Here is a 22483-nt window from a genome sequence, read left to right on the forward strand (position 1 = left end):
TTCTTTCTTTGTGTCAGATCAGGTCAAAGGTAGGAATGCAAGGGTGAAGGGATCGTCACAGTATCTATCACTCCTATCAACACATCCATCTGGAGCCATCTGTTGCATTGCCAGTTGTATCTGACTAGGGATCAGCAGCAGGAGCGTTAGGGGAAGCATTTGGTAAGTGTTGTGGTGCTTGTCCTCAGTGTCATATTATTGGTGGCAACAGTAGAGGGGAACCGGCCTCATCAGTATTCTTTAAGGGTGCAGCATTTCCGTGTTTTGTTCAAGGGATCACTGGGTTTGCTTGTGCTGGTGGCCTTTGCTTCTGGGCTCCCTCTGGGCTATTCTCCACAAATGGCAGAAGCAGCAGAGTTCCCCTTAGCAGGAGCCAACGACAAATGCCTTTCCAGAGCAGAATCTGAGAGCGGGTTTTGGAAGAACGATGTATGGCATTGGCTAATTTATTGTCCTAAAACTGGTCTATGGCAGGGATTTGGCTCTGAACCCAGTCGGGACTTGCAGAGACCATTCTGAGCTTTAGAGGGCACTTCTTTGCTACTTTCTGCTGCACAACGAAGACTTATTTTGCTCCAGTTTACTGGAACACTTCCTTGGAAGCTTTTCCAAGTTCTACTACATCTTTTCCAGGAAGGAAGCATGTGTATGTATCTAGAGTTCCTCTCTAAGTAAGTGCCTTTCCCAGTCTTTATTGTTAACCTGTTGTTTGCATATCTTGGGGCCTGGACAATTTTTCTGCCTTGGAGGCATGTCTTTCTTCGGTACTTTTACTTCTGTTAGTTTTGGTTTTGGAGATGGGTAGCAGAGACCACTTTACTAACCTGTAGCAGTGTCAGGTGCAGAGGAACAGGCCAGGGAGTTTCTTAGTCTCAGTGAAGGGCAGTTCAGTGTTGTAGCTTACAGGCCAGCCTTTACAGCTGTCAGAATTGCAGTTTTCTTACCCTCTGAAGGGTAAGTTGAGTCATCCAGGAGCTTGTGGTTTGAATGTTTAAGGACATGTTCCAGTCAAAGTATTGGGTTTACATAACTCTGCTTTCCAGTCAGACGTTAAAAGACAGCAAAATGATAGCCCCAGTTTAGTTTAATTAGGGTGGAAAACCAAAAGAACTTAAGTGAAATATACAGAACCTTATATACAGCGTCCCTGCCAGCAGTGAGGAAAGGCCATCTAAGTGTAGGAAGTGGAGTTAGTAAAGACCTGTAAATGTCCGTTTCGATTATTACTGTGCGTTGTAACAAAAACAGAGTTGTCTTTGGTCTAGGCCACTACAGTGAAGGAAACATGCTGCAGCGTGGAGGGGAACACCACGCTGAAGACTAGTCAGGAGAGAGGTGGAGAGTGTGGTTGCTTGCCAGGACCTGTTCTTGGGGGTCTGCTTTTGGAAGTTGATGTTGAGATTTCTTGGTGGGCTTTGAGTGCAAAGTGGTTCGGGATTGCTCTTTCTTTGCATAGCCTTTTTACTTTGTGGCTGGCTGAGGACCTGGTTGACTCTGTCAAGGGGAATAGCTGTGGCTGAAGGGACATTACCCTTGAGTATTAGAACCAGTGGCCTGTGGATCGATCCAGGCCCTACGGCCCAGTGGGGAGCTGGTAACCCAGAACAGGAGCTCTAAATAAGAATGAAAGTGGTCTGTCAAGCTGGTGGCCTGGTGGGGAATCATGCTGTTGTCAGATGCAGGAGCTGAAAGTTTCAATCCTTTTTTGTGGTGGTGAAATACCAAAACCTTAAATGCTGGCCTCCGATACCTCTTTGCAAATGTTTTGATGGCCAGGCTTTTGCCAGCATTGCAGCTTCTCTCTCTTTGAGTGTTGCAGCAGTCCTCCTTTGCCTTTGTAAATAAGCTAGATAGTAGTACTCTGGCATGCTGGTCCTGTGATTCTGTCTTACCAACCAGCATGTGCTATACCAGGACTGAAGCTTCAGCTCACTTCCCGAAAAACTGTAAAGGAGCGAGACAGTTGGTGTAAGCCAGCCCTCCGGCGGTTTGCTGTGAAAGAGAGTGGAAAACAATCTCTTGTTATGAGTTGTTCCATGGTACTGGTAAGATGGTAGGAAGCTGTAGATAGTTTGCCCAGCCTGATCACTGCTGAGGAGCCAAGGGTAGCAGAGGAGCTTCTATGAAGGAGCAGGCCCAGTGTTTAGGGCAGTGATGTGGCTTGTGTATCTAGCCATCTGCTACCCATTTGGAAGTGCTCTGGCCACAGATTTTGGTTTGTACTGGAGCCAAATGTAGAGTTTCTTGCCTGGGATGCTGAAGATAAGATGATGAGGTGGTTGCACATCTGAAAGAGAAGTGAGGCGTTAGTCATTCTCCTGTCTTTCTGGCAAACTTCATTGTATTAGCTAGCCCAGACAGCATGATGCTACTCCCACATGAGCACATGTGTGCGCCGACTCAGCTGAAATGTTGGCAAGCGCTGCTGCAGGCCCCAGGTTAACTGATGTTAAGTGAGTCATGAGTGTTTTCCCATGCAGTGTGTAATAAAGTCCACTGATCTGCTAGTGCTCTTTGGTATTGAGAAAATAGCAAGGGCAAATGGATGGCTGAAAAATTTCTGTAGCAGTTGCTTTTAAATAAGTCCATGGGGAAACCTCTGCAGGCTTTGAATAATGTATCTGCTACAGTCTTGCTCTAAGCAGGGCATCACGCTGCTTCATAACCCCGAATACAGAAAAGCAACTCCTAGGTAATTAACTTGTTCTGTCTTTTGCTTGTAGCTGTAGGAATCTTTTGAAGCCAGCAAAGGTTCAGACTGTGCCTTTGGCCGTTACTCTAGAACAGCTCTATTGTATGACATGATTGTGTGCTCCAGAAGAGCCAAAAGCTGTGGATGGTGGGCGAGTATTGACCATTGCATCCTGACTAACTTACTGGCACCACCGTTCCTGTCACTTAGGTGGAGGGAACGGAGTTGCCCTTTTTCCTTAAATGTAGGAAAAACAGCATTCCACTTGCCCAGAAAAGGGAGAAAAGACACTTCATACACCACCATGTGTAGGTGTCCTGGTTTCAGCTGGGATGGAGTTAATTATCCTATTAGGAGCTAGTACAGTGCTGTGTTTTGGCTTTGCTGTGAGACTTTTCAGTTCCTCAGGCCTGGCTAGTGAAAAGGCTGGAGGGGCTCAAGGAACTGGGAGGGGGCACAGCCAGGGCCGCTGACCCAAACTAGCCAAAGGGGTAATCCATACCATGGGATGTCATGCCTGGTATATATATACCTGGGGGGTTGCCCGGGGCGGGCAGATCGTTGCTCGGGGACTGGCTGGGCACTGGTCAGGGGGTGGTGAGCAGTTGCATTGTGCACCATGTGTTTCTTTCTTCTTTTCCCTCTGGATTTTATTCTTTCTCTTCCTCTTTTCATTATAACTGTTCTTTCATTTTTATCCGTTTCAATTATTAAATTGCTCTTATCTGAACATTCAAGTTTTACATCCCTTTCCAACTCTCCTCCCCATCCCTCCAGGTGAAGGAGGAGTAAGCGAGCCGCTGAATGGTATTTAATTAGCAGCTGGGGTTAAACCACGACAGCAGGTAAGATTCTTATCCTTCCTGCAGTCCACAAAATGATCTTGAAGGTCCCTTCCAACCCAAACCATTCTATGATTCTGTGAGATCTCAGAATGCTGCCTAGAACTTTCCACTAACACATCGATTTCCAAGTTTGTAAATACATCCCAAGACGACACCAGAAACTTGCAGCTGTGGCAGCCAATCTGAAATCAAGGGCAGTTTAATTTTCTGAATAATGCTTTTTACATCAAATGTAGTACCCCTGTCGTGTTCTGTTGTCACAACTTTTGCTGCATTCCACAAGTTTCTCGTGTTTATTGCTGCAGTTCAGTAGCAAAGTGAGGTAGCAAGTTCCAATTACTGCAAGTGCAGATTAAGTTCAGAGTTATTTCAGATTTCAGTCCTTACTGTAATTAAAATTTAATACTAAGCTTGACTGAGGATGTCCAAAGCAGGGGAAAAAACCCCAAAACTTAATTAGATAACGTTTCTTACTTTAATACTGATCCATTTGAATATTGCAGGTGTTTTCAGGTAAATCTGTGCAGTCACTGTGAAAGCAACAGGAAGCGCGACTAGCATTCAGAAGGACAAACCCATGAAATCAGCTTTTAAGGATCAGTTTGAGGTTGTTGGTTGATGCTTTTTGACCATACCTCCAGCCTTAGTGTTTTAATTGCTAATGGAAATACGCTTCCTGCAGTACGATGCGGTGCACTGGAAGAGCTCACTGTGGCACGGTCTTAGTCAGTACTTCTGTTCATCCAGCCGCAGCGCAGAGATGCCCTGCTCTGAACAAATAAGAGCTTGACAGCCTTGTGGGGAAGTTTTCTTAAAAATTCTAATGGAGAAAATGCAACTCCAGAAACTCCATTCTTGCTGTTCATGCATGTATCTTAAAAAACCCCAACTTATTCCTGACTTTTGAGAATTTACCAAATACCACCCTTCTCAGTTTTGTTTCCTCAAAGGTAATATGAATAGAATGAGAACACCACCCTGTGCTACCAGGTGTAGCGAGGCCCACATGCTAACTTACTGTGCAGAACGTGAAGACAGAAGACTTGAGTTACACCATTACTACCCTCCCTTTAGCAGTTAAATGAGTTTCTCTCTGTAAGCCAAGTGTAGGCAGGAGATCTCAGGCAGTGAATTACTGGGTTCCTGCAGGACTATTTTTGTTGTTTATTCCATCACACTTGTGAAACAGGAATAGCACTTCCTTTCTGGGCAAGGAGGTGCAAGGATAAATCTGATGTAAGCAGATACAATGATGAGGCACATAAATATAACTATCTTGACAGTTACCTGTTAGGAAGAATACACCTGCTTTAAATGTTTCTGTTAAGACTTGTCTGCATCACTTAGACTTTCCTCTTGCTAAGCCTGGTTCCTCTGTATGCTGCCTTCTTCCTCATACCTGCTGGGAGCCTGACCTTCTCCCAGGTGCCATCAGCACAAGAATCAGCATGCCCTGTATGGGATGGCCACCTACTAGTAAGAAGAAATGTAAAGCAGAAAGAGTAAAGCTGTGTGTTTCAGCATTTTCTTTTAATTGAGCTGCTTAAGGTGAACACCAGGCTCTCCAGCAGGTTTGCTCTGCCAAATGAGAACTATACCAGAAGACACAAATGTCTCCTACTAGATAGACATTGTGCCGCTTCCTGTAGTGTGTTTTACCTCCTACTCTTGCCTAGTTTCGACAAACTGTCTCACGTGCCTGCAACATATACTTAAGATGCTAAGGATTAATGCAGATGCAAAAAGTTGTCCTATTATGTGACTCAACTGTAAAAATTTAGTGTTTCTGTTTGAATTAATGAGACTACTTTTAAATTAGTATTTTTCTATTTCTAAACAAAGAGGGAGGGGACAAAAGGACCAAAGCCTCTTTTGTTAAATAGACTGAAACTGAAATGCTGCAAGGAAAGAAGCTGCCAGACTGCCATTTAAAGCACTTGAATACACAGGGACTAGGGGAGATGTCCTGCTGTTCATTAACCTGATGAATAGCTATTATGCAGCATTTGGTCATGAAGTACGGCCTCAGATGTCTTCTGGCGGTTTAAAAGCAGAACTGGTCAGAAATAAGACTAAAAGGTAAGAATCAACAGCCAGGATGCCCTGGTGACCCTGCAGGACTGTAGAAACCTCAACAAAAAGTCTCTGCCAGCCCCCCCGAGTTGTGTTGGAAATTCTGTGGCAGCAGCAGGTGTTAGACTTGGACAACAGCTGTGCTGGGGCTCAAAAAGCTCCTCCACCTCCAGAATATGAGAACCTTTGCCTGTTTCTCTTGCAGCTGGAACGCAAAAAGAACACTGAACAAGTACAGTAATTGAACAAATATCCATATGCCTTCGACACTGCATGTGTAGGTTACATACAGTAACTGAACGAATGGCATTTCCAACTATTATGCGTGTTGTTTCTCTGGAAGTAATTAACATACTCAGTAATTCAGCTGGCTATAAAATTATTTCACAAGCTTTTTTTCATTACTCATGGTTTAATTCATTACAACTACCACTCTAAACGTAACAATTCTTAAGGTTTACCTTGATTCATTTTCTCAGGAGTGACACTTGGGTTACCGAAGACTGAGCTGAGCCAAGGCCACCACTGTCAGTCTCCGTCTTTGTGCCAAGAAAACTGGGTGCAAGTGAGTGAGTGTGGTACCACCCTGGTCTCTACTTTTTCATCATGAAATCTGGTGACTGTTCTGCATTCTTAGTAGGGCCAACAGTTACACTCACCGTCTCAGAATTAACATGAAACAAGCAGAAATACTGCTCAGGAACACAGTTATTAGCGGAGTTTCTAGATAGCCCAAAGAAGCACTGTCTCATCAAGGTTTTGCTGAGACACTTAAATAGTTGGCTTCAGTGGAAATGCTCCTCTGCTGCTGTAATTATAAGAACTAAAAGAGACCATGACTCAGAGGCTTTAGTTCCAAAGCACAGCTGCTCAGCAGTATTGATGCTCCTGGTCTCTCACCATGAAAGATACTTCAGCTTTAAGATAGGTGGCTTGCAACCCTTTATTTATTTTAGTACTTGGAAATCTGTATGATCTTGTATCAGTGCCTAAAACTGAAATGATAAATCTTCAATAACTCTACTTGAAAGATATGTAAAAATTACAACAAGTGTAGACAAGATACTTAATTTTAGGTTTTTATTATAAAAGTAAAATAAAAATAAGCATTTAAAAAGCATTTTTTTTTTTAAAGGAACAGATATAAAAAAAACTATTTACAGATAGGAAAATGCCAGACTTGAAAAAGTTTTTGAATAAGAGGCACCAAAGTTAAGTTTAAATACAGTATTGGAAATATAAAAGATTCTTTTTTTTTTAGGATTCTCTTTTCTCTCCAAGTTGTGATTAAAGTAATGATTTTTCTTTGCCAGCTATTTTATGAACTTTTTCATGCAACTGTGCTGCAAGAATTATGAAGAGAGCAGCTAGAAACTGTATCCTTTGATTGCTCTGTGCGCCTTACCTCTTTTTGTTAAGTGAGTTGGTATTACGCATTTACAAGGAGTGATTTTCATCTATAAAAGAAAATCCTCATAAACCAGAAAGGCCCAGTCAGTCAGTCATTCACGGTGTCCAGTCCTGTGTATTAATGCGGTAGTAGAGCCCTGGTTACTGTATATGGCTTGTAAATTAATAAAATTAAATGTACTTGAAGGAAGCAATGGCTAAGGAGCCGCATGCTGAAGTTGCCATTGGGTCAGGTTTGTAGGTGGTTCCTCCAGCGCGCTTCTGTTTGTGAATTCACTTCCCTCTGGCCAGGATAACATCGATGTAATTTTAAAAGTCATATTTGTTCCTGTAACTGCATATTGCTAACTGAATATTACTAGTTGGCTATATAATTGCTTTGCACTGAACTTTCATGTCCGCAGCCCAGGATCATTTTGCTAAGTGTTACTGATGACTTGCTGTTCAGACAGTCTGAATAAGTGAAGCTCAGTTTGCGGAAGGAGGTCTCCACGCCACTGTCACACATGCTTTCGTTGTCTTGAAATTTGCTATTATAAAGCTCGTCTGGGGGAGAAAGAAAAGGGAAATATATTCAGTAATGTTGCTTTCAGAAAAGCCTCAGGAATGAAAACCAATATAGGGTTAAAGCTCTTCTATAAGAAAATAACCTTAACTTTAGATATTGTAACAGGAAAAGCTGCGCTGGATGTTTTCAGTTGACTAAAGCATGTGATCTGATGCACGGCTGGCAGAGACTGACTGCAGTTGGAGCCTGGATGCGATGGAGAAGCCTGGTGGGCTGCTAACACTGATGCTGTCACTGCACTAGTCAGGACTCGGCCCGAGTGTGGTAGTAGCCGGGCAAAAGGTTCTCTGGTTCTCAGAGTCATAGTCTCTGTGCAAGTATTCGCTCCAGGGTGAGTCTCCTAAAACTTTCTCGTGTTATTTCACTTACACATTTCTTTTTGAGAAAAATCCTCAATTTTCATCTAGTAGGTGAGCCTGAAATATGAAGAAGTCAGCAGCAGCTGTCATCTGTGCAAGAGCCACAAAAGGAGTGCATGACTGCAAGAGAACCGTATCCGAGTTAAAGGTGTGATGTGAACTCAGTGTGACTAGGAACAGTGGTCAGCATATTAGAGTTCAGTATTATTTTTCTAAATAACTATCTTAAAATAAATGACTGGATGCAGTCCATCCATGCTGCGAAGCAGCAGAACCCCTCTTGCCCTTCAAGATTAATCTAATCTAAAGAGGCAATATGTGTACAAGCACACATTTGGATAGCTGTGACTGTTCAGCTGTTACAGAGAGTAAACTGGCCATGTTAGACCAGGATGGAGTTTCTGTGGTATTTCTTTCCAGATCTATCTATGGTATTTTCATATAGGGCGTAAATTTCCACATTAGGGTGCTGGCAGCATTACTGGTGTTTAAACAGAGCATCAGGAAAAAACAAGGGCTTTTGTTACTTAACACGGCCAGGCAGTGACTGGACATCCCTGATGATTTACTGCCTCCTCACCACCTCTGTTTTTCTGTGAGTAAAGTTCCCTTCCCAAAACCCCCATAGGACCTCTGCTGCTGAATATGCTCAAAACTCAACTTAACATGGGCAACCTCATGTAACGTTATATTGCCCCTGGTCTGAGGTGGACAGCATGACTGCTGGAGGTCCCTTGTAACCTAAACCATCCCCAGCTTCTCGGCCTACAGAGCACTGGGCCATTTCAGAGTGCCACACATTGTGGAAGGAGAAATCTAGTATCAAGGTCTTACAGAATAGTTCACAAACACAAAACGTTTTTGTTTAGCAAGATATGAGAGGGAAAAGAAATGGCAAAAGATAATGGCACTTTGTACAGCCTGGGAGGGCACTGCCTAGGTTATCTTTTGAAACTCATCCCCAGTACATCCAAGGAGTCACCCTCAGTGGCAGATGTCTGGTTTTAGAAAAGGGAGGCAGTATAATCAATACCATAATGCATTCCCCTCTCTTCTAGGCCTAGCAAATGTCTATGATGAAAAAGTTGTGCTGCAGTGAAGTATTTATGAAGCAGGTAAGCAGCTCAGGCATAGAGTGGAAGAAGCTATGCAATCTATTAGCAGTCCAAGGTAGGAGCAGGGGAGGGGAAGAATTGAAAAAACATTTTAAATAAAGCTTTTGATGTTTTGCTGTCCATTTTACCTGTCTCTCCGTTTGTAAATGTGGGTGGTGATGATGACTGAAGAGCTTTTGCTGTATTGTCCTCCAGGTGAGATGGGCTTTGTGGGATGGATAGTGCTTGCTGAATTATTTCTATGGCTTCTGTGTGATCCATCTGTCTCAAAGCAGTGATCAACTCTTGAACTGTACCACCAGAAACCTAAGAGAGAAGACACCAGAAGACATCATACAGGCTGGCTAAAACCGAAGGGCTGTACTGTCTCACTGTGCAGGAGGACAACATCCTCTACATGTCTGAGTGTTCTTCGGAACTTGTTACAGCCACATTACCTCATAGTTATCTAGCAGAGTTTTCGATGGGGAAGGGCTCAACCTGAAGGCATTATTAAGTATGCCAAGACCCAGTTTCTGTGCTAGAGTGGACCAGTTTCTGTTTGGATCGGGCAATTCCAATAGTTTGTAAAGCTGCATCTTGGAACTTTCATTCAGATCTCTCAAATGTCCTGGGAAACAGAGAAATATGTTAGTTTATTATTTAGAAATGAACTGCTGCGCAAGTTGTATAAGCAAAACCAAAGCCAAATTAAACAGTATTTTAGTGTCCATCAATCCCAGTGTTTACTGTAATACTGAAAATGTACTCCTTTGTGCCCTGCCTCTTAAGAGAATCACGTTCATTCTGTGAATGAGTGGGTGGGAGGGTACTTCTCCTCCCTCCCCATTTCAGTTACAAGCTATGCAGGGCACTGCTTTCTGCAAGCACACTTTCAGTACTCAAGTTACTAGAGGGATATTGTCAAGTCTTCTTTATTGATGTTACCTTGTGTCAGTAAGTCCTCTGAAGCCACTGCTGACTCGTAGGGTTTGCCCTTTAATATGTCATACACCTAAGAGAATACATTAAAGTTAGTATTTAGCAGAAACCTTGTTAGTATCCGTTAATCTTGACAAGTCTCAGTAGTATTGTATAAAGGCCTCATTCCATCTGTAAATGAGCAATTTTTTCTGTCCCAGGGATTTTTTGTCTGTATGACTAAAGATCTGTAGAAGACCTGTGCAAAGCTTGAGGGACAGATCTTGAGAAGTTAATCTCCCTTGCCCTTTAGCTATGTCATCTGGCAACTGTTTTCAAGACACAGAGGAAGTCTGCAGTAAGTGGTACTAAGTGAGGAGTTAGTTTCTGCCTGCCTGCAACTAGTAATTTAAAACAAGAGCCTGGGTTAGATTTTCACCTAAGGCTAGTACCACTCCCCAGCTCCACGTGATGAGAGGTGCTGACTTGTGTACCTTACACCAAACCAACTGCACATAACTGGCTACTAAAGCACTGGCCATGCAGCCTAATCACTGTCTGGGTAGGACACAAGAGTGTGTTTTCCCTATGCATGCGGTCTGCAATTCTGAAGAACACGCAGCAGGGAAACCCGCTAGAGAGTGTCTCTGAACACGGCCCTTCAAACACAAGGTGCCCAGCCAGCTAAATACTTCTCCGTATTGAAGACTGTAGTGCAACTATTTCAAGAAATGCCTGCTCCTGTTCAGCAGGAGTAGTTTACTAAAGTGGAACTTTCTTCCAATGCTGTTTCACGGGGTGGGGGCTGTAGCTGAATTAGTTTAATTTTTGATAGCAAATTAGTAGCTTGTCACCACTGAAATAATTGTGGCTGTAGTGAAAGGAGTTGGCTGAGAGCGCTGAACTATCATTTATTATTAAAAAAGCAAAAGCAAAAAAACAGACCACAAACCTCACAGTTGGCTGCCATATCCAGTGGTGTCGTTCCAGGCACAATCCCTTCATCATCATCATCTTTCACATCGTCTAGATCAAACAATGGCTCAAAGTTCTCAACATGAGGATTTGCACCTGGAAAAAAGTGTGCAGATAAGTTCCCAAGAAAAGGCTTCAAGTTGCTTTTCAACAATATTTGAAATATGTGTTCTCAGTTCTGAAAGGTAAATCTGCTCATTTAGCTACTTGAGCTGAATCACATTTTATATTAAGTCAGCAAATAACTTTATCAACTAAAGTTAAATGCTGTCACATCTCCTTTTAATTATACTCTCATGATAGAGGGGAAAAATGACAAGCAGAGTGTTAGGGCCCAAAAAGCGAGCTATGATTGCATCCACTGACTTCCAGTCCCATTCTTGGCTGACCTAGAGCATAGCATGTATGTGATGAAGCAACAATGCAGTACCTCTATTTATAGTGTCAGAGAAAATGTGGACATTATTAAAAGATGAAGCAAGGGGAAGCTTGGATTTCTGTTTTAAAGGAGAAAAATCAGGTCTAAATACAATTGAGAAAATGTTCTGATAAACGTTCAAAACTAACTCACAGTGATATAAAATAGGAGACAGCAAGAAGCTTATGTTTCAGTGACTTTTTTTTTTTTAAAGCATTTCAACACTCATCCCAACTATGTAACAAGGTCTTTTCTTGCTTGTTCAGCTGTAAGACTACAAAAGAAACACTCCAAAAACTTCCAAGGCTGCTGAAGATTTTTTTCTTGACGAACATAATTTGGTTTTTTAGCCGTTAGATGGTGCTGAAGAGTACTACAGCACCTGAAAGCAGGGCTTTGCTGAGGAGAAACAAACCTTCATGCTTCTAACATCGGATTTCTTCACCTTATTAAACAAGTTCACTGGCACATCCTTTTCTGCTTGCAGCCTTCTAACCTGAATTGTCACTACGAAAGAAAAATCTCCAGCAAATACCTATTTTCATACCTGCTGCTTTGAGAACAGCTGCCAATTTTGTAGAGCCCCTTCCAGCTGCTATGTGAAGAGGAGTTGTCCCATCGTATGTAGTGCTGTCCACATCTGCGTCACCCTACGTTTTTATTGAATGACAAAAAGAAAAGTGCTACTCATCTACACAATACAGCCACAGAGACTCATGTCAGCGTAAACACTGCTACGGTGCAAATGTGCACCACTCCATGCCTGTTTCCATTAAAACTCTCTCTAATCACTGTCTGAAGAGAAGGAATTAGAAAGTAACTACAACTGTCTGCATGCAGGAACAGATGGTGGCTGTGTGCTCCAGTGTTACAGTGGGAGGCATGGTGCGCAAACCCAAAGGTCAGGTAGATAAAAGCCGCTTTGCGGCCCGTGTAGTTCTGCCATCTGATTGCCTGCGGCGTTTGGAGCCTGAACTAGTGTGCACAGAAACCTGCCTTCCTGCTGCGCTGCGGGAGAGCCGGTAGGGCTGGTGGCTGGTGGCACGGATACCAAGGAAAGCTACTGCGGCCAGCTGTGGGTGTGCAGAATTCAGCACACTAGGATCAAGGTGTTAAAGAGACAAGACAAATATTTATAGATATACGTAACTATCTCTCTATGCGCGTCTGTATACGCATTCCACTCACACAGATTAAGTCATTTAAGTTGTTCATGAGTAGTTTCATGGGCTGCCACAATAACATGGCATATGCAGTCAGGTCAGGGTCACAAACTCTAAATCCCTCAAATCAGGAAAAAGGTTTCCAGCAGTGCTGAACAAGTAATAATGAGTAACATCAGCAATAATTTTGCCATTATCCTGATTTAAGTAATCAAGTCAAACAGGAAAAAAACTTCGGTTCCCCTGAAGCACTTAAAGATTTTCAAAAGTTTTTAAACATGAAAAGACCTGGGAGAAAGAAATTCTGCCCTTACCTCAAGCAAAAGGCAGCCTGCCAAAGGGATGTTCTCTTGTTCAACAGCTAAATGCAATGCAGTTCGTCCAGATTTTTGTTCCTGAGCATTGACATTAACTCCGGCAGCAATCAGCTGCTTAAGGCAGGACATGCTATTTGCCATCACCACCATGTGAATTGCGCTGAGACCTACACAAAACAAAACCCATCCATCACGTGCATTAATATTTGCAAATACAGAAATGTCAATGAATTTTGAACTGGCTGCATCTATGAGAATTGAAAAATGAGTGAGAGTTGTAGTTATCTGAGTAGAAGGCACCGTTAATGTTCTTTGTGCATAAATTGGAACTAGTTGTGTTACTGATGGCAAATCAAAGCCATGCATGGGAAAAAAATAAAAATCAGTAGATTACAAGGTGGAACAGAGGTCAGGAACTGAAGAGGTCACTAAAGCATCCCTTTGCCTCAAAGGAGAATAACCTTAAAAAGAAAATCTGCATCTTGGTACTAAACAAGTAGGTACCCCGCTCTGGCCCCATCTGCTACTGAACAGCTCTTCTAGGAAGTCTGGGGAGTAATAGGTATATTTTAGTATTATCCTCCCGCCGTAAGGTCACACTGCCCTATCACCCCACAATTACCTGCACCAGCTCAGAAAGAGATTAATAAAGCCTTGTATTTCAAAAATGAACAAACAAGCAAACACCAACCCCAAACCAACCAACCACCACCACCCCTACTCCCCCACCCCTGAGGAACTTCACACAGGGTTTTGAATCCCATAATCACATTTTTAGGTTAAGACATTTTACAACCTACTAGAGCAGGAGTACTACATTCAAATGACCTGTGCCACTGAAAAATGGGAGAATTGTGCCTTTGCAGTAATTTTATAGGGTCTAATTCTGTATGGTCATGAAGTACCAGATAAGAAACTTGATACTGGTCCAGAAATTATTTTTGAGGGGATTTCACTCGTTAGAGACAAGGAGGAAACGTTTTCTTCTAGGGGGATTTTTTTAAAGAGGAGTGGTTGCATACCTAATATCTCAGGAGGAACACAGTGAAATTTTGTGAGACTAAAGAGAATATACAGTAACAAAAATTCAAATCTATACTGTGTTACGTGGCTGTTACCAATCTTTTATATCCTGTATAACCAGAAAACCTGCATGTCTGTGTTCTCTCATCTGCGACTGCAGGCCTGTAAAAGCCAAGGATAGCATATGCAAAATGTGGAAAGATGCTATTTCCAAGGTCTGTATCTACCTGTGTAGAAACACTGTTGGCAGGAATTGAGGTGTGCTTGTCCAGGAGGTAAGTGTAAAATACAGCCTTTATCTTTCCATACCTTCACCGTTGGAAAGGTCGACCATTGGAGATACCTTCTTATGCTTGAGGAGCAGACTCAAAATCTTGTCATCACCTTCACTAGCAGCTAAATGTAAGACAGAATTGCCATGGCGATCCAGAAGGCTGACATCTGCTCCAGCTTTCAGCAAGTCCTCCACCACCTCTGCCTGCTTTGTGATTACTGCCAGGTGCAAGGGCGTCTAGAAGTGACAGAAACAAGCCCATGAGAAGCTAAAGCAACAGCCACGTTGCTTCTACAGAAATCTCTTAAACCCCTAAAAGCTGCTAGTGTGAGACGTTACTCTACTCCAAAGCAAACGGAAGTTAAAAGCTTGCTTATGTGTACATTTTTTTTCCTACTGCACACCACAAACAGGGTTTCTACTTGCTGGAAATAAAAGCTGCCTTGCCACTGTCAGCAGTTGGACTTTGGTAGGAACAAAGAAGTTGCCTGCTCTATAAGCCAGGGCACTGACCTGGCTATTTGAGCGTTGCAGTGCAAGTGACTTGGAAATGAGGTAATCCCTGTGCCCCCCCCAGACACTGTAACTCTGCTTCCAGCTGCCCCATAGCCAAGTTCACACCACAGAGGGAATACGTGCACTTTCCAGGGCCAACGCAAATCTGCGTTTGGCACTGAACTATACTCTAATTTTGCTCCTGAATACGAGGTTTGCAGCCATGGGCTTAGGATTGCCTTAGCCCTCAAATGGACTGTACAGAAAAGAAGAAAATCCTGCTCTACTGTGCATTTGTTGAAGTACAGAACAACTGCGCATTTCTGCAGCAAGTGACTAGCTAGGGGACTGCAGCTGAACGTTCTGCATTTTGTGCAAAGCTACATTTTGTGCTGCACTGGGAGGCTCTCAGGCCAAGAGGTTTCAAGTATTACAGTCTTGCCAGTGAGGAGCATCGTGCAGAACATACTCAGGAATGTATGTATTTGAACAGTAAGTATTCCAATAAGGTTTGAGAAATCGTATTTCCAACACTAAAATAATCTATAAATTAGACAAGATTCCATCTCCGTTATCATTTTTTTGTAGTCCTCTGGTGATAAACAGATAAAGACAAATTCCAGCTCTTCATTGATAAGCTTGAGCTTGTCAATACATTTGTCAACATATTTGCAATTACTGAATCTGTAAGGTTCAGCTTTCAGAATATCCGTACAGAAAGAAAATTCCAGCCCGAGCCTACATTCCCTTCCAACCATGGCTTAAGGTGTAAGTAGAAGGCAGGAATAGCTGTAGAGGTCCTGTAGTTAAGAGATTTTTCCTGTGTGGAGCACAGCTTTGCTTCCTGTTTCTGTTAAACAGAGGGCACAGATTTCAATTCAGAACCTTCTGCTTGCTTTCATCAGCCTCCACATTTCAAACTTGCTTTACATGAACATAAAACTGAACTGTGAAGGAGAACAAAAAAGTCAAAATAAACCCTCCGGGACTATCAGTGTAGAATAAAAACCTGCTTTTACTATTCATGGCCAAAGAAATGACACAAATGTCAAAGTGTTGCTGTGTAACGTCCAGCTGGTAATCTTTGGGACAACTGAATGGTCCACACAGTTGAAACCAGATTCTTTTCCAGGCAGGTTTGGACAGCTCTTCTTAAAAAAGCTCAGACTCTGTCATACATGAAGTTGAAGGGACAGAATTGTGGCTGGCAGTTGTTTTCCTACTAGGTAAAAGACATGGAGATGGTTTGCTTTGTTGTTTTGGTTTGGGTTGGTTTTTTGCTACAATGTGACTCTAGACATGAAAGGGAAATCTTGGTGCTCATGCCATGGGCACAAATACCATCTGTGCTATAGGAAGGGCAGTTTGTTACAGCTCCCACAAGCCTATAGATAACTGATGACACAGCAATTGCCTCACGATCCTGAGTTACCCTATATTAGAAAGATCAGAAAAGCCCAGAGTTGGCACGCTGTAATCCATACTGCTGGTTTAGTAACAGAGAAGCCAAACAATGAAAACATGAACTGAAGAATTTTGTATTTTTGGCCTGTTCTACGATTAACCCATGGAGACATTTCTATTAACATCAAGGGGAGTTACGAACTAAAGCAGTGAAAACCTGCTCATGCTCCTCCACCACCTTACAGTATGTCATTGTGTTTCTAAAATTGTTTGCATGAGTCTGATCTGGTTCATTCCAAAGAATAGAAGAAAAATAAGACAGCCTGTAAGTTGTGCAATTTCTTTTTTACTGGCTGAACAATCAACAACACTTGTATACCACCACAACTGCACACCTGATAAAGGTCGTTTCTCATGTTAATGATGTCATTATAATTCAAATCAGGCATCACTTCCAAGAGGTTTTTCACCAGCTCACTTCGAAGATGGATAATTGCTAAGTGAAGGACGCTGAAACAAACAAAAGACAGATGAAAAATTCACACTATTTTCGAATTTATTACAAAAATTTTATGGTTTTACTGTACGTCTGATCGAATTCTAACTGATATTAACACCTGACTGTTAGAGATCATGATTTCAGCACTGAATTTCAGCACCTAAAAAGAATCCCAACATTAAAAAAAGCTAGTCAGAAGGTAACTGCGTTTAACCCTTCAAACACAAAAGCAGACTCAGGATGGCTGCTGCTGGTCCTGAGCGTAACTTAACTACTAGCATAATAAATACAGATTTTGTAGCACAAAATAATTGTCTCAGAACTTGTTGAAATCCCCAGATTCTTTGCTGTTCTGGTTTTTGTGTTGTTTTTTTTTTTTTCATTTCGAATTATGCAGCACATGAACACCACTTACTGTCAAAACCTTCCTTCAGAATTTCCACAGGCCTCTCTACCACCAAAGCAGATTTTCCCTTGGGGGTTTCCCCAGATCTGTGGGTTTTTCTTTTCTTCGTTTTTGAACAGAAGAATGACTAAGGACTCGGGCCCAGTGACTAACAGCCACAGGATTTGCAGCAGTGGCCAGAGACCTCACGCCAAAGGAAAAACCTGTTTTGGGACACGAGTGACTCTGCGTAGCAAGGCACTTCACCACTTCTGGGTTAATGCAACGGCCTTTCCAGTGCTCTTCTCCAGAGCCAGGTCCTTCACCACCAGCCAGAGCAGCCGTACTTGCAAAACGTCCTCAGGAAGATGTCAGGTTGTGAGTCCCATCACCCCTCTCCAACAGAGCTCGATTTGTCTTGTTCCCTTGAGACTTCATTTCAAAGTCATGGCCTTTGTTTTGAAATCTGGCCAAGCTCTCCCTTAAGAGATGCTGGCCAACTTCTGGACTCTTCTGTTTAGCATATTGCTGCTGACACACAGTATCAACATAGGACACGCGGTGTGTTTGTTATGCTGCTTCAGAAATACCTGAATAGACTCAGACCTACACTTTCATCAGAAAGACGAAAATAAGTTTGTTGCCATTTGGGGCATAGAGTAATTTTGAAATTGAGACCCAGAGCACTCAAAACCAAAAGATATCTTAAAAACGGACAAAAATACCATTTCTAAAACCAAACTCATCCTCAAAGGTTTATTTTATTGGTTCTGGATGTTGCCACAGGCAGAACCATGGCGCTTTCCCTCCTTCAGCTCTCCTGTGCTGTTCACGCAGTCCCACCGCTACTGTAAAAGAGCTGTTCCTCTGCTCTCTGCTAGGGGCTTCTTATTATTTCTCTATCATCTGGCACTTTATTTCCAAATCTGACTTCAGAAACAAATTTGCTCTTCTACTATCTTTAGTTCTCCTTCCTGTAGGAACTGCTTTAATTTTACCTGCCCACTACATGTGATGCTGTAAAGACATGGTGACTAGACCATGAAAGGGCAACTAATGCCATTTCTTAAACAGTCATACGTCAAAAAATTCATTTCAGCACCACTGTGGAGGCAGAGTGCCACAATACTGTCAGGCTTCTGGAAAGCAGCGGTACTGGTATAAATAAAGTAACAGCCAGTGTTACTGAGTGCCCACTGCAAATACACACTAATCACAGAAAAATGTGTTTTGTCTCAAAGCCATAAAACACAACACTATACCCATTAAGGGTATTTTCATTCCCTACATATTACTATGACGACAGATGTTGCTGTCAACAATTCTGCTCATTTCTTTAAAGGCTTAAGCAAAAACTTTAGAGTTTTTGCTATATAATTTTAATGATTACAGGGAAAACTATATATGAATTTTGACTTTTTTTTTTTGTAAGACAACTCCTGCAAGAGAGCTGGAAGACAGTTACCAAAACTTTGTTTTATTAATAAGCTGCAAAGTACTTTAGATGTATAACATGCTCACAGACTAAAATGCATCCCAGGAGAAAGACGACATAAGCTTGAACGTCACATACTTGCAGGTACTTGATTCAGGAAGAAAACAGCTATTTACCATCACTCTGAAAAATATTTTGACTTTGTTGAAATGCTCTGCTAGTCAAGATCTGAGGGGCACCTTCCTGATATTTAAATGCAGGTCCTACTTGCTCAGTACTCCTCTACCCCCTGCTTTCTTCCGGTAAAACACAGAAGCTGTATTGTCCAAAGTGCCAGCAGATTTTGTTCCTAGCTCTTGCCGCATTCATATTCTTGCTTTCCTCAAAGCAGACATTAGATTGCCAATTAGAAAGCAAAGTAAAGTACCCATCTCTGATTTTGCAGTCCTTTATCAGTAATCTGAGTCCTATTTTCACTGAAAGTGCAGTGAAAGTACTGCTTCTCACAGAGTACAGTGGGATAGCAGGTCTCAGTCACTTGTAATTTTCCATCTAGCTGGACACCTTAAGGCTTAGATGGCTTCTACTGTAATAATGCTACAATTTAAGGAAGCATAAGTGATTGCACAGGGTGTGTCCAAAGCCTGCCAGCTAAAAAATGAAGATGTGATAATGTCACTTGCTTATTCAAGAAATTATCTTTGCATGTGTTCAAAGCCACTTCTGCTGAATTTGCTTTTAAATAACTACTAATCATTAGTTACCCAGTGTATTTCACGCTCTAAGCCCCACAGAATCCGCATAGCTGTAGAGGAACAAAATGGATTTCTACACTGAAGGACTGATAAGCTAATATTAGCAGCCAAATCTGCCACAAACACCCATGCATCTCTTGGAAGACTACAATACAGTACAGGTGTAAGCAGGCACAAAATATCGTTCTCTGGGAAGAGCTTAGTGTCAGTGGGAGAAAAGCAGCGTGGACCTTCCAGCTATTGTTTCTAGTCTCCTGCTGCATCTGTAACTTCAGAGCTTCCTATGAAGACTTAAGCACTTGCAATAAAAAGCGGGGCACTCTCCTTCAGCACAAAGCTGAGGATGCCATCAACTGCGTATCATGATGCAACCACAGAACTTCATGATCAGTCAAGATTTTAAGTAGAGAATGGCAAACAAACTCACAACGTGTTCAACACACTCTCAACATCCAGATTACTTTCTGACAGGCACTGGAACAATGAACGTTGTGGTGTGAGTGACTTTTCTGCAGCTGCAACAAAAACACCTGAACTGCAGTTGTACCTCTCCCAAACTGCACAAAGAGGAACAGTATTTGATTACAGCAATGGTGCAATCCATGATTGGCACCCAAGAGGGACAGAACAAATTGACTATCCCATTCTGCCACCCAAAACACGACTTTCAGCCCAGTACGTGTTGGCCAACTTACTTGTCTCCATTATCATCCTGGACAACAGTGAGATGGCGCTGAACAGCCAACAGCATTTTCACATCTCCAGTTACAGCATAATCAAAGAGAGCATTGCAGTGGCGCTTGGCAAGCTGCATGGCCTTCTCCAGGAACAGACCACCTGAAACACAAAGTTTTGTGTTCATCATTTTGGTTGTCTTCCTTCCAACACTACCCTCTTTTGATAGGTTCTGTGCTGACAAAAGATATACGAAGCGCAGACCTTTGAATGAAGCATTATTCACTGATCCACTGAGACAGGTTGCCAATCACTCCTGAGAGGTAAGGACAGAGGGAATGAGTCCCTTGGAAGAAAAACTAGGTGCATGCTGAGCACTTAGGCAGCAGGAATTGTGCGAACAGTCAATCCCTGGAAGCTACTAGTTTGAGTGGCACTGGCTTACTTGCATTGATTTGCACTCGTGTGTAATGAGACAAAAGGAGCAGGAACTTGCTTAGATACAGACTACATCTGAGGACTCTTGTCTGTACAGCACTCGGAAGAACCTCTCATGCAGTTCTGAGTAGTTTAGACTTGAGGAAACTGAGGCACAAGACGCCCAAGTGACTTGTCAGATTTTGCACAAAAACTCATTGAAAAGCTATGGGATAAATGCAGGGCTTTGTGCCCCCTCTCCAACTCAGATCACGCAGTCTCTCCTGCTTTACAGCAGCAGCAGGGAGAGTCTGTTCACCTGTTTAAAACATTCCAGTATTTACAGTGCTTAGTATTTTTAGTATCCTGATTTCAGGTTGATAAAATGTGCAAGCATTGAGAAATCAAAAAGCAGAATTCATCATGGTGGGGAAGCAAAAGGGAAAAAGGGGAGGAAATAAACTTATTTGTGGAAAAAAGTCATTCTAGCTGCTCTGTCAATACCTTTGTGGTTCTGTATCAGCAAGAAACCAGTGAAAATGAAACAGATGAGCTTTCAAACCACAGTCATCATTCTGGGAAGCAGTATCATCTGAAACCAGCCTGTATTTTTAAGTTTCATGTTTCTATAAAACCTTGTAAGGTTAGAAATTACAGTTTCAGAGCAAACAAGTAAAGCAGACTTTGTCATTTAAAGCACACGTAGGGTGAGAACACCCTGGCTTCCCAGCTACGCATTTAGATTGGGTCAGAAGCCTATCCCTGATGAACATGGATACAGCACTTCTGTAAAGCAAAGACTGACTCAGCTATCCATGAAGCTTACTGTTCTAGCCAATACATCACTGTGAGTCCTATACTATATGCCCAGGCTGACACATTTACATTTGCTATTTACCTCTTAAACTAAATAACAGCATTAAATGGATGTTATGTTGAGGATACCTACCCAGGGTAAAGGGTGTTAAACAGTTCAGTCTTTTCTCATTATAGACATTTCCAAAGACCAAAAACCTGGATGCTGAACCTCCCTGGTTTCCCATATCAAGCACACAGGAAAGATATCCTTCAAAATACCACATGATAGCATCTTTTAGTTTAATACCCAAATGTTCTAACCTGCAGTAGCTATTTCATGGAACCTCTTCTATATCTATTCTTCATATAATCTGGAGCTTGAACTTGCCTCGTTTCACGCCATTATTAATAGATAAAGAAACAGTCAACTTCCTGCCTACAGTATTCATTACTGGGAATCCAGGTCAACAATTCACGCCCCTCCTTGGTGACTGCTACGTGGACGTTATTATTTTTTCACATATCAGCAAAAGAATTTGCTCTCTGACTCAGTCACGGGATTTACCACAACCAGAATGGCAAACAGCAAGTTCTTCAGCTTTTCTCAGGAACACCATCTGTTTCTCACATCACAAGAAGCTGCATCTTGGAGGTTTTTACAACTAACCCATCTACTATGCGACTTTGGCTTCCCAAGCCACAGTTTCTAGTGCTGTTAATAGCAAGTGCCACACAGGGCTGATACACACCAGACCACGTGCCCACTCTGACCTAGGGAACAACGAAAGTGGTCTAAGATCACCCTGCACTTGGTAAAAGCCAAGAACAAAACCCTCCTTTCTGCTCAATTCCTACCACTACTATGAGAATAGTGATTACTCAAATTCTTTAAAAAAAGTGTTCAACAATGCTTTTAAAAAACAATCCAGGAAAAGGATGTCTTACTGTTTGGTAAAGGGTGATTTGTAGTCTTCTTGTATTTCACAGCTCTGCTGCTAAACCACTTCTACTGACTACTCTTGCCTTCCTCCTCTTTTGTCTGAGCTATTAGGACTGCTACCCAACAGCAGTGTTATTTTACTGTGTATTTGTCACATGGGAACAGACACATTTACATTTTAAATTCAAACCTTTAACACTACTTTGCATGCAATTTAACAGTAGGATTGCAGGGACTACTGCAACAATCAGCCAACATTCATTTACTCATCCATTAAAGCTATCAAAAGCTAAGTCAATTGCTGAATTACATTCCACGTACTTTCACTGCTTTCAGTGTTCCTCTTACAGGTTTATTATAAAGCAGTGTTAAACGTGCCCGGCAGGCTAAACTATCTCTTCTCCTTGCATGACAAGCAGCAGCTCAGTTGCCCAGTGGCAGTACAAAGGTGGAAGATTATCTTACAGAAGGATGTAAGGGGAGGAACCTTCGATTTGGGGGAATGGAATCCCTCCTGTTTCCTCTAGGAGGCATCACCATATTTTGAA

General features: G+C 42.3%; 1 protein-coding gene and 1 long non-coding RNA gene across 3 annotated transcripts in view; one reads left to right on the plus strand and one right to left on the minus strand.

Moving 5' to 3' along the window:
• The first annotated feature begins 3546 nt into the window (after positions 1–3546).
• On the plus strand, positions 3547–9506 carry LOC106112549 (uncharacterized). Of its 2 annotated transcripts, XR_008745861.1 has the most exons (7): positions 3547–5616; positions 6090–6175; positions 6924–6986; positions 7694–7919; positions 7996–8095; positions 9006–9062; positions 9258–9506. It is a non-coding gene; the product is annotated as an uncharacterized LOC106112549 (long non-coding RNA). The 2 variants fall into 2 exon arrangements; XR_003554715.2 differs by having other exon boundaries at positions 3547–6175.
• NFKB1 (nuclear factor kappa B subunit 1) overlaps positions 6677–22483 on the minus strand; it is a 60587-nt gene continuing 44780 nt past the window's right edge. The window contains 11 exon segments of the mRNA XM_055796309.1: positions 6677–7413; positions 7415–7566; positions 9191–9368; positions 9500–9672; positions 9990–10056; positions 10915–11033; positions 11903–12005; positions 12833–13002; positions 14168–14369; positions 16427–16541; positions 19801–19942. Coding sequence (XP_055652284.1) covers positions 7387–7413; positions 7415–7566; positions 9191–9368; positions 9500–9672; positions 9990–10056; positions 10915–11033; positions 11903–12005; positions 12833–13002; positions 14168–14369; positions 16427–16541; positions 19801–19942 — 1448 coding nt within the window. The 3' untranslated portion in view covers positions 6677–7386.

The sequence above is a fragment of the Falco peregrinus genome, chromosome 2, assembly GCF_023634155.1.
Source record: "Falco peregrinus isolate bFalPer1 chromosome 2, bFalPer1.pri, whole genome shotgun sequence".
Taxonomy (NCBI): Eukaryota; Metazoa; Chordata; class Aves; order Falconiformes; family Falconidae; genus Falco; species Falco peregrinus.